The sequence below is a fragment of the Coregonus lavaretus genome (genome assembly GCF_964263955.1).
Source record: "Coregonus lavaretus genome assembly, chromosome: 23".
Lineage (NCBI taxonomy): Eukaryota > Metazoa > Chordata > Actinopteri > Salmoniformes > Salmonidae > Coregonus > Coregonus lavaretus.
The window spans coordinates 24,830,608-24,847,601 of NC_140010.1; the positions used below are offsets into that span (position 1 = coordinate 24,830,608).

General features: G+C 44.2%; 1 protein-coding gene across 1 annotated transcript in view; it reads left to right on the plus strand.

Annotated features, from left to right (window-relative positions):
• LOC311150465 (laminin subunit gamma-1-like) overlaps nucleotides 1–16,994 on the plus strand; it is an 81,137-nt gene that overhangs the window by 26,000 nt on the left and 38,143 nt on the right. The window contains exons 2-9 of the mRNA XM_084187965.1: nucleotides 5,001–5,305; nucleotides 8,598–8,728; nucleotides 12,637–12,806; nucleotides 13,550–13,738; nucleotides 14,623–14,740; nucleotides 15,147–15,245; nucleotides 16,483–16,619; nucleotides 16,830–16,952. Coding sequence (XP_084044091.1) covers nucleotides 5,001–5,305; nucleotides 8,598–8,728; nucleotides 12,637–12,806; nucleotides 13,550–13,738; nucleotides 14,623–14,740; nucleotides 15,147–15,245; nucleotides 16,483–16,619; nucleotides 16,830–16,952 — 1,272 coding nt within the window. The remainder of the gene's footprint in view (nucleotides 1–5,000; nucleotides 5,306–8,597; nucleotides 8,729–12,636; nucleotides 12,807–13,549; nucleotides 13,739–14,622; nucleotides 14,741–15,146; nucleotides 15,246–16,482; nucleotides 16,620–16,829; nucleotides 16,953–16,994) is intronic.

A 16,994-nucleotide genomic window follows, 5' to 3' on the forward strand; every position in this document is an offset into this window, starting at 1 on the left:
TAAACTTTTGACAGTGACTTCATGCTATGACATGAATACTACCTTTTCAAAGACACCCCCTGGAATATCCCCCTTGGTAGTTATCTACATAAAGGTCCTGGATCTTTTCATTGGGTTGTTTTTTGTGTTCAACATGTAGGCCTATCAAATTTAACTAGAAATGCAAGTCCAAGCTTGCTGTGGTGACACTCATATCGTGTTCTAATGACATGTTAGAGACCTTAGGAAACCACAGTGTGGCTTTTCAGAATGTTTGGGAATGTAAATGTGGATTTCATGCATTTTTAATCGTTGGAATCTAAGCTGCATTTTTATGAGAGGAATTTACTTATAATTACATGATTCGCTGAATATGACATTTAACCTTCAAAGTATGTGTTAAAAAGTCCTTGGCCGTTCAACAATTGTAAGCCACTAAGCTTGCAAACTCTTACAGACTACAAAGGGAAGCACAGCCGCGAGCTGCCCAGTGACACGAGCCTACCAGACGAGCTAAATTACTTCTATGCTCGCTTCGAGGCAGGTAACACTGAAACATGCATGAGAGCATCAGCTGTTCCGGACGACTGTGTGATCACGCTCTCCATAGCCGATGTGAGTAAGACCTTTGAACAGGTCAACATTCACAAGGCCGCAGGGCCAGACGGATTACCAGGACGTGTACTCTGTGCATGCGCTGACCAACTGGCAAGTGTCTTCACTGACATTTTCTGTCTGTCTGTAATACCAACATGTTTCAGCCATGAAGTGCTTTGAAAGGCTGGTCATGGTTCATATCAACACCATTATCCCAGAAACCCTAGACCCACTCCAATATGCATACAGCCTCAACAGATCCACAGATGATGCAATCTCTATTGCGCTCCACACTGCCCTTTCACACCTGGACAAAAGGAACACCTATGTGAGAATGCTATTCATTGACTACAGCTCAGCGTTCAACACCATAGTGCCCTCAAAGCTCATCACTAAGCTAAGGACCCTGGGACTAAACACCTCCCTCTGCAACTGGATCCTGGACTTCCTGACGGGCCGCCCCCAGGTGGTAAGGGTAGGTAACAACACATCCGCCACGCTGATCCTCAACATGGGGGCCCCTCAGGGGTGCGTGCTTAGTCCCCTCCTGGACTCCCTGTTCACTCATGACTGCATGGCCAGGCACGACTCCAACACCATCATTAAGTTTGCCGATGACACAACAGTGGTAGGACTGATCACCGACAACGATGAGACAGCCTATAGGGAGGAGGTCAGAGACCTGGCCGTGTGGTGCCAGGAGAACAACCTCTCCCTCAACGTGATCAAGACAAAGGAGAAGAGGACTGAGCACGCCCCCATTCTCATCGATGGGGCTGTAGTGGAGCAGGTTGAGAGCTTCAAGTTCCTTGGTGTCCACATTACCAACAAACAACCATGGTCCAAGCACACCAAGACAATCGTGAAGAAGGTACGACAAAACCTATTCCCCCTAAGGGCACTGAAAATATTTGGCATGGGTTCTACAGCTGCACCATCGAGAGCATCCTGACTGGTTGCATCACTGCCTGGTATGGCAACTGCTCGGCCTCCGACCGCAAGGCACTACAGAGGGTAGTGCGTACGGCCCAGTATATCACTGGGGCCAAGCTTCCTGCCATCCAGGACCTCTATACCAGGCGGTGTCAGAGGAAGGCCCTAAAAATTGTCAAAGACTCCAGCCACCCTAGTCATAGACTGTTCTCTCTGCTACTGCACGGAAAGCGGTACCGGTTTGTCAAGTCTAGGTCCAAAAGGCTTCTACCCCCAATCCATAAGACTCCTGAACATCTAATCAAATGTCTACCCAGACTATTTTCTATTTGCATTGCCCCCTCCCCCCTCTTTTACGCTGCTGCTACTGTCTGTTTATTATCTATGCATAGTCACTTTAATAACTCTACCTACATGTACATATTACCTAAATTAAAGCAAAGTATTCTTTTGTGATTTTTTTTGGGGGGGTATTCTTTCTTAAAACTGCATTGTTGGTTAAGGGCTTGTATGTAAGCATTTCACTAAGGTCTACACCTGTTGTATTCGGCGCATGTGAGAAATAAAATTGGATTTGATTTAAAGCCAGGCAGGAATTCTCAGATTCAATCAATGCTTAATTTGTTGAACATGCACGTCGTCGTCTTCTGCAGAACTTTTGAAGGTAATTGCTGATCAAAGACGATCCACATTTAGGAACAGTCATGAGCTTTCTTTCACATTTCAACAATAAATATTTGCCTACCAACACAGACCGTTTCCCCAAACTCTCTTGTCTGTGTTCTCCCTCTCCAGTCTTTCTCTGGTTCTCGTCAGCCCTCCCCTTCACTGGCGTCACTCTGCCGAGCGGAAGCACATTCCAGCCAGTTCCCTCTCAACCTCCCCTCCCCCAATCACCACCACCATACCACCATGTCACAGCCTCACTCAACTAGAACATGTTTGAGGATTGGGCAGGTGCGCACATGGTTGAAGTCCCCTCCCTTAGTTCTCTGCTGTAACTCACAAGAGTGGCTTTTCATTTAAAACCTTACTAAGGTTGGGGCCCTGAAAAGTGTTTAATTGGGTTAGTGTCTAACAATGGTAGGGTTTAAGTCGGGGTTAACCAATACCAGTTAATTGAGTATTAGGCTATAGTATAACAGTTCTGGAGATTTCTTTAAGACTAATTCCTGTGTATAGTATAGCTCTCCCGAAGCTCGTCATGGTGTCTGATGTGGAAGGAGAGTTGTAGATTTGTGAATCTGACAACTTCCCCACCCTAGCCAACCCCCATTGTTGCTAATGTGGAAAACGACCCCACAGTTAACCGACTTGTATGTACCTTGGTCTTTATCTTGCGTCTTTTTAATACTTATTTTTATCCTTCCTTCTTGTAGAAGAACATAAGGGGTCCCCACAGCCTGCCCTTTGTTTGGCTCTCAACTGTACTATTATTTTGCTTATCAATACACCATTTGTTCTGTAAGGAAAGATGGAATTCCTCTTGGTTTTATGCTAGACAACTCTGGGCCAGAAAACTTGGTAAATCCATGCAACACTGCCATTCATGAATCTCAAATAAAGCTACTCTCCTGTGTAAGTCTCCTTCGGATTAGTTGAAACATAAATGGAATTCTAACAACTGCAAATGGTGTTTAATCAACTTTTACGTTGAGTATTATTGGCCATTAAAGTGCATCAGCTCAATCGTAACTTTAATTGCATTAAAGACGTGCAATATTTAACTACAATTTTAGTTCCGACTGAATTGTCAGCTATTCCTGCTCATTATTGATGGTTATTACATCACTGAAAAGACAGATTCAAAGGGCGTAACTGGCCCTGTGGTCTATGTGTATACTGTACTTTGTACAGTTTTAGCTGATCAGTGAAAGAATGCTTCTAGGGCTTGATACCTAAAAGTAGGCTTCCAGTGACAGCCATAGCATACTGTAAAACTCCTTTTGGTTGAGAATGTACGAAGAACAAACCTTGGACACTAAAGACTTTTAAAACCCCAGCTGCCAAAGAGTCACCATGTCCTTGTTCAAAGCTAAACCATAATTTTCATGGCCCTTTCCTCATTATCTTCAGGACTAGCCTCTGCACTAGACTACTAGTATAGTGACTGCCTGACCACCTGTATTCAGTGTTGAGGCTTCCTTTGTCTCCACTGAGTGGGCTCCTCCATGTTGAGTTGAAGAGGGGCCCTTTTGTTGTTTGCCCATATGCTTGCCACTTCATTGCTGCGCCAACAGATGCTGTTTGTCTTGTTTGCGAGGATGCGGGGTGGTTTTAGAAATGAGATGTCAATGACCGAGTCTGTTCCCAGTGTGATTCCCCGCTGCTCGAACCCTCTTAAGATTTGCTTGTTCACAGAATTTCGCATTCAGTTATTTTGGTGTCATGTCTGTGCATTGTAATGGTAGTGACTAGTGGAAAAAGTAGGCAAATTGGTTGTAAATGGTCAGACAAATGCTCGGCCGGCCAAATTGGTTGAGCTTGAAATTATTCATGTCTATGGCCTGTGTCTCGTTGCACTTTGATTCAATTTTTTCCCCATGTTTTAATTAGCAACTTTCTCAGCGTAAAGCTGAACTTTTTTCCTACTTGAATAGATTTATAAAGAGAGATTGAACATGAGCTAATGGGTATAAGCTCAATTAAACTACATAACTGTATTACTTACTGCTTTTATTTCATTTGAAAAAATTTCTCTGTGTGTTGAAGCAGACCTGTTGAAATCCACACCTAGTTTAGTGACTCACGGGCCAGTTGAGGTAATATTTGTTCAAGTCATGTTTGAATAGGAGACTCACACAGGGCCAAAGCAGGTACTCCACAACATAGCATACTTGACAATTCACTTTAATCTCAATGTAACGTATGCATTCATGACAAAACCAGCTCACACCCTGTAGTAAAATATGTATTGCTTTCAGATTTACCTTGACCCACAAAGCTTGCTGGGTTAAGAGGTCCCGCAAAAGTCAGCAAGTTCATTGTCATGGTGACTGCAATAACATGCATAAACACTTACTCTGAAGGAAATTAACAGATTGAGAAATCTATATTATCTGTAAGATACATGTCTTCACCTATATTTGTGCATGCCACAATGGTTCCTGTTTAGATTTTTTTTGTCTTTGCAGATCTGTTTAGAGAGCCATTTCTTTGCTAACGCAAACTGTACCCCCTGTTACCGCGTTGAAAGATCATATCATTTCTTTACACAAAATAAACATCTCCCCATAACATTTCCCCTAGCTCTTAGCAGATATAGTCTGGTGTTCATCCCCTTACAACTCCTAGCCTGCTCAGACATGCCAAATATGTTTTGAAAAGGCCCTCTAGTATTACTGGAGGACGCTGGAGACCTTCGGAAATCTTCCTTTGTCTTGGCTTAAAACAACAATGCATCTGGAAAAGGCTTGTTGTAAACTGTCTTTTAGTGACTATTTTAGCTTTTGGTATCAAAGATCTCATGTTTCTTTTCGGTTCTTCTTCAGGCAAGGCTTTTGACATCACTTACGTGCGACTCAAGTTCCACACCAGCCGCCCAGAGAGCTTCGCCATCTACAAGCGCACAAGTGAGGATGGACCATGGACACCCTACCAGTACTACAGTGGCTCCTGTGAGAAGACCTACCAGAAGTTCAACAGGGGCTTCATCCGCACCGGAGAGGACGAACAGCAGGCCCTGTGCACAGACGAGTTCAGTGACATCTCACCCTTGACCGGAGGAAACGTGGCCTTCTCCACCCTTGAGGGCCGGCCCAGTGCTTACAACTTTGACAACAGCCCAGTTCTTCAGGTAAAGAAAAAAACTCAGCTGTTTTAGAGACCTTGATAAAATAACTTTGTGTGATCGTCTCTAATACTGTATGTTCCAGCTCAGTTCTGTTTTATAGTGTTCTAGAGACCTTGAAATAGGAACTTCGTGTGATGCTTTTGTTCCAGCTCCAGATATGTGATATCCCAGACTTGTGTGTCCCTGGGTGGCTGTTATTATTTTGTTTTATTTTTCCAGGGCTGTCTGAGGTACAGCGTTAGTAGTACATCTTATATCAGTAGCGTTGAGGCAATCAATGATGTGGACATAGTAACGATAAGTTGGCCCGTAGACTTGAGATATTTTGGCATGGACATATGTGCTGTTGGCAGGCGTTCCCAGTGGAAGGGAGTAGCACACTAGTCCAGGTGGGAAAGTGTGAGAGCCTGACCAGTGCCAAGTGTTGCAACATGTTGCTAGGTGACGCCCCCAGATTTCCCACTACAGTACAGATTGAATTTGGCTCTTCAGAGGCACAGCTGGAAATGTTTGTTGCGCATTGCTTTCAGCAAGTGAGAATTTGTGTGTGTTTCCAGACGAAGCCCTGGGAGACTAATAGCCTATATCAGACTTTAAACCCAAATGACTCCAATAACATTTAATCAAATAAAATTGTATTTGTCGCATGCTCCGAATACAACAGTTTTAGGCTTTACTATGAAATGCTTACTTACGAGCCCTTTCCCAACAATGCTGAGTTAAAAGTAAGAGAATTAGCAAATAGAAAAATAGTAACAAAATATATATCAATAATGAGGCTATATACAAGGAGTACCAGTACTGAGTCAATGTGCAGGGGTAAGAGGTAGTTGAGGTAACATGTAGGTAGGGGTAAAAGTGACTAGGCAATCAGGATGGATAGATAAACAGAGTAGCAGCGGCGTGTGTGTGTTGGAGTGTCAGTGTAAGTATGTGTGGGTAGAATGAAGTGAATGTGCATTGTCAGTGCAAGAGAGTCAGTGCAAAAAAGGGTCCATGCAAATAATCCGGGTAGCCATTTGATTAACAGTTCAGCAGTCTTATGGCTTGGGGGTAGTAGCTGTTCAGGAACCTTTTGGTCCCAGACTTTGCACTCTGGTACCGTTTGCTGTGCGGTAGCAGAGTGAACAGTCTATGGCTTGGGTGGCTGGGGTCATTGACATTTTTCTGGGCTTTCCTCTGACACCGCCTGGTATAGAGGTCCTGGATGGCAGGGCGCTCGGCCCCAGTGATGTACTGGTCCGTCCGCACCACCCTCTGTAGCGCCTTGCGTCATCAGTGGATCTGTTGGGGCTGTGGGCAAATTAGTCCAGGGTGTCTGGGATGATGGTGTTGATGTGAGCCATCACCAGCCTTTCAAAGCATTTTATGGCTACAGTTGTGAGTGTTACAGGGCGATAGTCATTTAGACAGGTTACCTTGGCGTTCGTGGGCACAGGGACTAAGGTGGTCTGCTTGACCACCATAGTATTAAAGACTGGGTCAGGTAGAGGTTAAAAATGTAAGTGAATGCACTTGCCAGCTGGTCAGCGCATGGTCTGAGTACTTGTCCTGGTAAACTGTCTGGCCCCGCGGGCTTGTGAATGTTAACCTGTTTAAAGGTCTTACTCACATCGGCTATGGAGAGCCAAATCACACAGTCGTCTGGAACAGCTGGTGCTCTCATGCATGGTTCAGTGTTGCTTGCCTCGAAACGAGCATGGAAAGTATTTAGCTCCTCTGGTAGGCTCACGTCACTGGGCAGCTCGCGGCTGGGTTTCCGTTTGTAATCCGTGATAGTTTGCAAGACCTGCCACATCCGACAAGCGTCAGAGGATTCGATCTTAGTCCTGTATTAACGCTTTGCCTGTTTGATGGCTCATCGGAGGGCGTAGCGGGATTTCTTATAAGCGTCTTACTTACTATGTTCATGTAAGAAAGTTGTATCTGTAGGCTACTTCTAAAGGGTTTATCTTTATGTAGGCTAACTGCCTTTTTGCTAATGAAAAGTAGTCAGCAGATGCCTGGTAATTTCTGATGTATTATCTGCTATTGGCTGCTCTTGCAATTTTCCACCGGTGTGGAATAACCTGGCTTTCATATGTAATACTCTACCTCTAACAAATGAACACATTTAGCTCTGGCGCTATATACTTCCATATTTGACTTTCTCATGTGGCATATGGTTATTTATACCAAAGCCCTGGACTCTTTTGGAAGGGATACCTTTCTGAGGCTTCACAGGGCTATGTTCCAGGATAGTTGTATTTGTTAAGTGGAGTCTCTAGGTAATATTTGAATAACTGTTAAATATTATTTATTATGGGATAGCAACCATTTTCGTACAACAACAAAATCAACCAAAACCTTTTCACACAGACTCACTCTGTATACAGAAAATATAGCCTACAAGTGTCTCAGTAAGATAATTAACTGAAAAAACCGAATATTTACATCCAGCTTTAAATGTCTGCCTGGATACAGTTGGAAATGTATAAGCGGATTGAGTGATAGTGCCAGAGAAGTCAATAAAGGAGTCGACCAGGAGAGCCATTGGCCCCGTGCCTGAGACAGACTCATGGCTGCCCTATGGATGTGTCAGACTGTTCTAGGAGAGTTAGGCTATAAGTGGCAAAACATTGGAGCTGTTGTCAGCAGAAACTCTAGCCTGAAATATGTTTTTAATTAGTCTACTGGTAGTAGTTAGGCTCCAACTAATTCTGCAGAATGTTTGTTGGCAAATCATTTTGCCCGTGCAAGGGAGATACACACTTGACTTGGCTGCATTTACAACTCCTCTTCAGAAATAATCTATTTATTCTAAACCTGCATGTGTGGAACAGGACAGATTATTATGTATTTATTTTACAGATGTTATGCTATGGTTTCCAACTTTCTTGGTAATACTACTTGAGCGATCTTCCGGTGCTCAATCCAGATTTGTCCTCTTCTGCTGTAATTCTAAACAAGCAAACAAAAGGCTTTGGATATGTTGTTCTGATCCCAGGACCAGTCTGATTCCATGAGAATGTCTGAGGTTTGGTTTAGATTAGTTTGGCTGTATTTATTTTTCTTCTAAGCAGCTGCACTAGGACCAGGGATAGGGCTTAATCTCCCATTTCAAATGGAAACATTCAACACGATAAGAATTCCTTTCAAGTCAAACACACCTATCGTGCAGTTAACTTTGGAGTCTCCAATCCTCTCTCCCTTTTCTCGTCCGTCAAACAAAGTTGTAAATTAATAACTCTCCAAACATATTTAGCAGGCAATGCCTGGCTGTGTTTTAACACTGTCCGTTTGTCTTGTTTTTCAGGAATGGGTGACAGCCACAGATATCAAAGTGACCCTGAACAGGCTCAATACATTCGGAGATGAAGTTTTCAATGATCCCAAGGTCCTAAAGTCCTATTACTACGCTATCTCAGACTTTGCAGTGGGAGGAAGGTGAGAGCTGTTCCCTCAGCTGTATTCTATCTCCATCTTCCAACAGCATCCGCTGCCTGGCTTTTCCGTTGTTCAGATTTTTTTATTTTACCAATACCATTGAATAGCAATTTTGCACACACGCACAAAAACATAATAATATAATATGCCATTTAGTGGACGCTTTTATCCAAAGCGACTTACAGTCATGTGTGCATACATTTTTACGTATGGGTGGTCCCGGGGATCGAACCCACTACCCTGGCGTTACAAGCGCCATGCTCTACCAATTGAGCTACAGAGGACCACAATTATTTTTGATGAATAATTAATCATACAAACATTTTTAATTTGGTGTTGTCTCTTCTAGGAATTAGAGCATAAAAAGGAAAAATAGCAACAAATCGTATTATATTCCTTTAAAGGAGGAGGCCCTGTCTATTAGCCACACAGCATGTTTTCTCTAGTGCATATTCACTCTCTAGTTTTTTTGGTATGACGCCCTGGAATGACTGCAAGAATAGGAATCACTCTGTTGGATTAAAGAAAAAATGTCTAATCGATGATCATTATCAAACCTCAAGTGCTGACAGCAAAGATGTTTTTGTCTGGGTGTTGTTGAATCAATAATCTAAAGTAGCATAGTCTGTTGTCTTCAGATCAACTTCATATCACATATCTGGCCACATTTTACATTGTGTGGGTTCATTCTCAGCAGCTCAACCAAGAATCCAAAAAATCCCTCCCAAGTTCTGAACTGAAATGCCAGAAGAGAATAGGGGATCAGACACGTATTAAACAAGTGTTAAACTGCCCTCTTGCCTGTGCAGTGTCTTTTCACCTTAATCTGTTTGAAATGTGGAGCAGATTTCCATTACACAGCCGCATTCTTAGCATTCCTGCCTGGGAGTGCTGGATTACAGTGCACGGAGACCGGAATGGGGCGGGCCCCAATATGACGGCAGAGATGAGTCCAAGGACCAAGCCGGGCCAAGCTCGTGTGTAGTGGGCCTACTCTCCACCTGTCAGGGCACCAAGTTCACTGTCCAGCAGTCAGCCATGTCATCACATCAACCAGCTATATATTATGAGGGGGAAATGGATTTGACTGATATTACACATACTACAAAATGGAAAAGACCGTGAGGGAGGTTGTCTTTGGTTTTCTAGATGAACAAACAGCCTATTATTCTTAATAGGCCCCTAATGCTATAGTGTCTTGCTTCCTGTTGTCACTTTTTCCACACTTCGCTGCCAAGTAACACCTGAAACAATATCCAAAGGTTGCTGCCATGCAAGTCTTCTCTTGTTTGGAAGGGCTGGCCCTGTTGAAGTGTCTCAGGTGGAGAAGGTACAGCCTTTCTGCTTTGGGTAAACGCCAGGGCAAATAAAACTCTCCCTGTGCCAAAATTTTGATTTGATTAATTATGTATTTGATGATGGATCAAATACTCAATAACTCAAATAAATGTGTTTTCGTGATTCCCAACAACATACACTTAGAGTAATGACTCTCAAATAAACATAATGTAGGATACAAATAGTGGTGTGTTAGATCAAATCAAATGTTTATTGGTCACGTGCACACGGTACAGTGAAGAGCTTGCTTGCTAACTCTCCGCAACAATGCAGTACAAAAACTATATAAATCAAGAATTAAATGCCAAAAACATAGTCCAAAAATAACAAGTAGTAATAAAAAGTATAAAAGGAAAAAAATGGTAATAAAAACTAGTATGAGAAGTATGTACAGCTCAGCGTTAAACACCATAGTCCCCTCCAAGCTCATCACCAAGCTAGTGACCCTGAGACTGAACCCCTCCCTCTGCAACTGTATCCTGGACTTCCTGACGGGTCGGCCCCAGGTGGTGAGGGTAGGCAACAAGACCTCCGCCACGCTGACCCTCAACACGGGGGCTCCTCAGGGGTGTGTTCTATGTCCCCTCCTGTACTCCTTTTTCACCCACGACTGCGTGGCCGCGCACAACTCCAATACCATCAAGTTTGCTGATGACACAACGGTGTTAGGCCTGATCACCAACAGCGATGAGTCAGCCTACAGGGAGGAGGTCAGAGACATAGCAGTGTGGTGCTAGGACAACAACCTCTCCCTCAACATCAAGGAGCTAATCGTGGACTATAGGAGAAAGCGGGGAGAGCACGCCCCCATCCACATTGTCGGGGCTGTTGTGGAGCGTGTTGAGAGCTTTAAGTTCCTTGACGTATACATCACTAAGGACTTAACATGGTCCAGACACACCCGCACAGTCATGAAGAGGGCACGGTAGCGCCTCTTCCCCCTCAGGAGGCTGAAAAGGTGTGGCATGGGCCCTCAGATCCTCAAAGTTATACAGCTGCACCATCGAGAGTATCTTGACAGGCTGCATCACTGCTTGGTATGGCAATTGCACCGCCCTTGACCACAAAGCGCAACAAAGGGTGGTGAGGACAGCCCAGTACATCACTGGGGCTGAGCTCCCTGCCATCCAGGACCTCTATATCAGGCGGTGTCAGAGGAAGGCCCGAAACATTGCCAAAGACTCCAGCCACCCAAGTCATAGACTGTTCCCTCTGTTAACATCTGGCAAACGGTACCAGAGCATCGGCTCTCGGACCAACTGGCTCCGAGACCGCTTCTACCTCCAAGCCATAAGACCACTAAATATTCAGACTGCTAAATAGTCAATTAATGGTACCCAAACTATCTGCACTGACGCTATCTTGCACTGACCCTACACACACTCACTAGACTTTATATACACACCATATACACACTCACACACACTTCACTGTCACTCCCACACAAATCCCTCACACATTCAAACACTACATACGCACACACACACAACACAAACACGCACACACACTTTTACACATCATTTGCTGCTGCTACGCTGTGCTGTATTTTACTGTTATTATTATCTATCTGGATGCCTAGTTACTTTACCCTGCTGTCATGTACATATCTATCTCAAGTACCTCGTACCCCTGCACATTGATCTGATACTGGTACTCCCTGTATATACCGTCTTTCTTCTGTATCTTATTTTATTCCTCTTTTTTAAACTATTGTTGGGAAAGGTTCGTAAGCAAGCATTTCACTGTAAAGTCTACCTACACCAGTTGTATTCGGGGCATGTGATAAATAACATTTGATTTGATAGAATATACAGTATGATTTATCAAAATGAAGACCGTTCTATACATGTCGTAAAGTGACTTGCTATAGCAAATTGGAGTCAACGTTGACGTCAAAGTTTGCTGCTATCTGTCATGCTAATGTGGATTGATGAACACCTATTTGTAGATGACTGTAAATATAATCCAGTGTTTCCCCTGTAGGGAGATTAGGAGCAAGCGGTGGCTGTGCTCTCATTCGTGCCACTGTTCACTCTGATTGCTAGCAATATACATTGTAACTTGGCACTCTGATCTTAAAGGGATAGTGTGAGATTTTGGCAATTAAGCCAAAATGGCGGGGCAACGCTGCTAAATGAATAAAGAGGAAACACTGTAATCATGCTACTATCCTGTGCTGACAAGTTATCGACTTAAAATAGCTTTCACTCTAAGGCGATTGACTGATATGATTGCACTGAAAATAAGTGCCACTGATATACAGTATGGTTGGACTATTAGACTGCTTAACCAAGTAATCACATCCATTAATTAAAAACGGAGTTCCATTTTATGCTTACGGTCTGGTCCTCTAAGACCAGTGCAAAGGTCCACTGGTCAAGGCCCATGTTCATAAAGCGTCTCAGAGTAGGAGTGCTGATCTAGGATCAGTTTAATGAATAAGATGACATAGACAGCGGGCACTTGATCCTTCTACTCTGAGACACTTTGTGAATACGGCCCAGATGTTTGAATTGTGCATTGTAACTCTCATGATGACTAACAGACTCCACTGTTCTCCGCTGTTCCAGGTGCAAGTGCAACGGACATGCGAGTGAGTGTGTGAAAAACTACGGCTTCAGCAAGCCGGTTTGCAACTGCAAGCACAACACAGAGGGTGATGACTGCAATGTGTGCAAGCCGTTCTACAACGACCGTCCCTGGAGGAGAGCTACAGCCAATAACCCTAACGAGTGTCTGCGTAAGTCAGTCCCATGCTGTCCCAAATGGCACCCTATTCCCTATGTAGTGCTCTACTTTTGACCAGAGTCCTATGGGCCCTGGTCATGGGCCGGTCAAAAGTAGTGCACTACATAGTGAATAGGATGTCATTTGGGACACTACCTAAGAGATGAGTGTCTGCATAAGTCCCATAGCAAGAGATCCTTCCCGTTTCTGTGCAGGCCAGGCCAGGCAGACATTCATATCATACCGCAAATGCATGACTAATCCTGTTCAGAACAGTCCACACCACACTTCTCACGCCCACACCGCCTCATTCTGCTCCAGGCCACATAATCTGTCTCCTAAGACCAAATTTTGCCAGCAGACCACTTAGGGAAAAGTACCCCTGATATGGAAAATGTACCAAATGAAATGACCCACCCTTAACTGCAGGGAAGATTCAGGATGATATTTGCGTTCAATCACATTACTATGTAGTCCTACCACCTCCTTCCCCATATACAGTAAGTACCTCTACATTGAACCCATCCATGCATTGTCCTTAAAACTGTATGGGATAAACTAATGGCTAGTTTACCAAAGCCTGGTATGGAAAATGTGCTTTTAGCTTTTACCACTCTTAAATCCAGAGGTTTAAAATCATATTAGTCTGTAGTTCTACTGTTCCCTCCCCATGTACACATACATTGATCCCACCCACACATTGTCCTATACATTTGTATGAGATAAGCTAATATCTACTTTTTCTGGTGGTCCCAGCGTGCAACTGTAATGGCAAGAGTGCAGAGTGCTACTTTGACCCTGAGCTGTACCGCGCCACCGGCCACGGAGGACACTGTCGCAACTGTGTCGACAACACAGACGGGCCTAACTGCGAGCGCTGCCTGGACAACCACTACAGAGACAGATCTGGCAACCGCTGCCTGCCCTGCAGCTGCAACCCAGTGGGTGAGTGTCTGGACTATACCATTGCATATTTACAGTTTCTATTGGGGTAAAAAGATGTCTGTGTCCCAAATGGTATCCTATTCCCTATATAGTGCACTACTTTTGACCAGAGCCCTACAGTGCACTATTTAGGAAATAGGGTGCCATTTGGGTCGCAGACTTAGTGTTTCTATTAGGGTAGGAAGATACGTACAGTATGAAGCCAGGCTTTGTTGTGAAGTTACTGCCCATGTTGTCATATATTGGATTGAGCAACGAACCACAAGTCTTAATGTATCATTAAATACTTACGGTTTCTGTTGGCTGTATCGCATTAGTGGAAACCAAGACTGTTCTCAGGGCAAGTCTGCCTGTTTTGACAGGCAGATGTTACTTTTCGTAGCAGGTTAGGAGAGTTTATGCAGTAGGTTAGGAGAATTAGCAAGGCAGGTTAGGAAAATGAAAGTGGCAGATTAGGAGAATTATGCTAGGGTTGGCTAAAATGCAAAATTGTCCCAGACATGACTTGAACATATCTAGCTACAACCAGGCCTGCCCTGAGAACAGTCTTGGTTTCCGCTAATGCGATGCCGCTTTCTATTGGGTAAAACAATATACAGGATGAAGGCAGTCTGTGTTTTGTAGTGCTGTGGGTTAACATTTTATTGGTTTGAGAGACAAACCGCAAGTCTTAATAGGTTAAAGCTGTTGTTGACACCAGTATGTTAAGTTTCATAATTCCTCTGCTCTATAACCACATATGCTACCCTTGAAAACCACCACAAAACACATGCGACGTGGACACCACCAGGGCTGTTAAACAATGATTGTCCGCATGTGTGTAACAGTGTGTTGAAATGATGAACTGATGTTGATCTGTGCATCTTCTTCCTCTCTACTGCCAGGCTCTCTGGCTACTCAGTGTGACAACACAGGACGCTGCAGCTGTAAACCAGGTGTGATGGGGGACAAGTGTGACCGCTGTCAACCTGGCTTCCACACCTTGACCGAAGCAGGCTGCAGGTATACACCACCAAGCCACTCACTCTTGCTATTTGTGATATTTATATTTGCATTGCTCCAGATCAAACAATCTTAATGTTTTATTATGGTTTGTTCTGATTTATTTATTGTTTGCTCTTAATGTGTTTATTTGGGAGTGATATGGAGGCGGGCTATCTTAGGGTGTATCCCAAATGGCACCCTACTCCCTATATAGTGCACTACATTTGACCAGGGCTCTGGTCAAAGTAGTGCACTATATAGGGAATAGCATACCATTTGGGACGCGTTTCAGAGTTGTGTGCCAGGTCCATTTAGATAAACAGGCTCGCAGCAGGCTTGCTTTAGATGGTTGCTATCAGACCCATGCTGTTTATGTGAATGGCTGTTCTTCTCCCTTCCCCTCCCCCACCCCTCTTCTGTCCAGACCCTGCTCCTGTAACCCTTCCGGAAGCACACAGGAGTGTGATGTCCAGACAGGCCGTTGCCAGTGCAAGGACAACGTGGAGGGCTTCAACTGTGACAGGTCAGACCCACCCGCTCTCTCCGCCACAGGGATTCATTACACAGACACACACACACAGACTCACACCCACACACAGTAACACACACAAAGAGAGGCACAGTACACACACATGATTTCCTTATACCAAAAATACACTCTAACAAGGTGGCTTTTCAGTTAGGAATGTCTTTGTCTGGGAATTGTTGAATTTTTATAGGTTTAGAATTAAACAGGGTTACAAAAGACTGTCACTTTGGCAGTGAAATATCAGTTGGCTCCATTCAGCGAGTGTAACACAGTTTACGGTATCGTTTATTGTGGAGGGAAACTGTTAAAGATTAATTGCAGCATTTCAGCTCCTCTTCTGTTATGACATTCTTAGGTTAAACCACAGATGTTTAAAAGCAGCCCCTGACACACAGGAGAATGCCCCTCTCTCAGTGAAAGAATGCTCTGTATGTGTGTAAAATTGAATTAGGCAGGCAGCATGGCTCCCCTAGCAGCGAAGGAGAAAAAAATAACCCATAGATAGCTCACTCCTCCCCACTGAGACAGACTGGCAGCCAGGCCTTCTATGGCTTCTCCCAAGTCCAGCCACCCAGCCAGTCACCACTGCCTTGTCTGCTGCCTGCCTGAGACACTCTTCTCTCTGCCTTTGTGGAATGGCCACCACCTAACCCCCGCTCCCCCACCCCCAACAACGGCACCTTTCCGCTCCACAGACACTGGTGGGTGTAACATTCCTCCCAGCGACCCAGCTGGGCCACAGATGGTATGAATAATCCCCCAATTGTGGATGCGTCCCAAATGGTACCCTATTCCCTAAATGGGGCCTGGTCAAAAGTAGTGCACTATATGGGGAATAGGGTGCCATTTTGGACACATCCAGTTCGTCAGACGCTGCATGGTCACTCACAACAAGTGGCTAAAATTACAGACCAGTGTTTGTCTGTCTAAATTGTCATTCTCCAACGGCTGTCATTCGATTAAGGTGTCAGCGCATTTCACTCGAAAGGCAATATGGGACTCATTATAGAATATAGCCTACGCCTCAAACTGAATGTCAATACTTTCACATTTCCAAGCCTAAAGCCCCATTTTACCTCAGTTTCATACAGTTAACGAATGATTTTCACGTAATGAAATGAATTTACTACAGTATATGCTGACTTTATCTCATATTTGCCGATAGACTTACCCATGCTAATATAATTTTTAATGGAAGTTGATGTTAAATGGCTAATGTGGTTTATTTCAGGTGTAAGCTGGGCTACTTCAACCTGGACCCCCAGAACCCGCAGGGTTGCACTCCGTGCTTCTGCTTCCAGCACTCCTCTGTGTGTGACAGCGCAGAAGGCTACAGCATCGACACCGTCTCCTCCACCTTCCACAGAGGTGAGCCCATACTCACCTTTTCATTATGGGCTCAGACCAGGCTTACTTACTTTATTAGTCAAAAAATAAATAAAAGCTGGAGTAAGTTTCTAGAAATATTCAGGAAGTACGCAAATATCACTGTTAAGATTAGGAACATTCAGAGGTAGTTGTGATGTAAAGATATGCCTTGATAGAATTGAATGTAACAAACATGAAACCTGTTCCTAGATGATGAGCAGTGGACAGGCCAGCAGCGTGACGGCTCCAGTGTTTCAGTCCAGTGGTCCGCTGGTGGAGAGGAGATCTCTCTCATCTCTGAGGACTACTTCCCCATGTACTTTGTGGCTCCAGGTACTGTGTGACTGACACTAACTCAAATACTGTTCTTGAGAA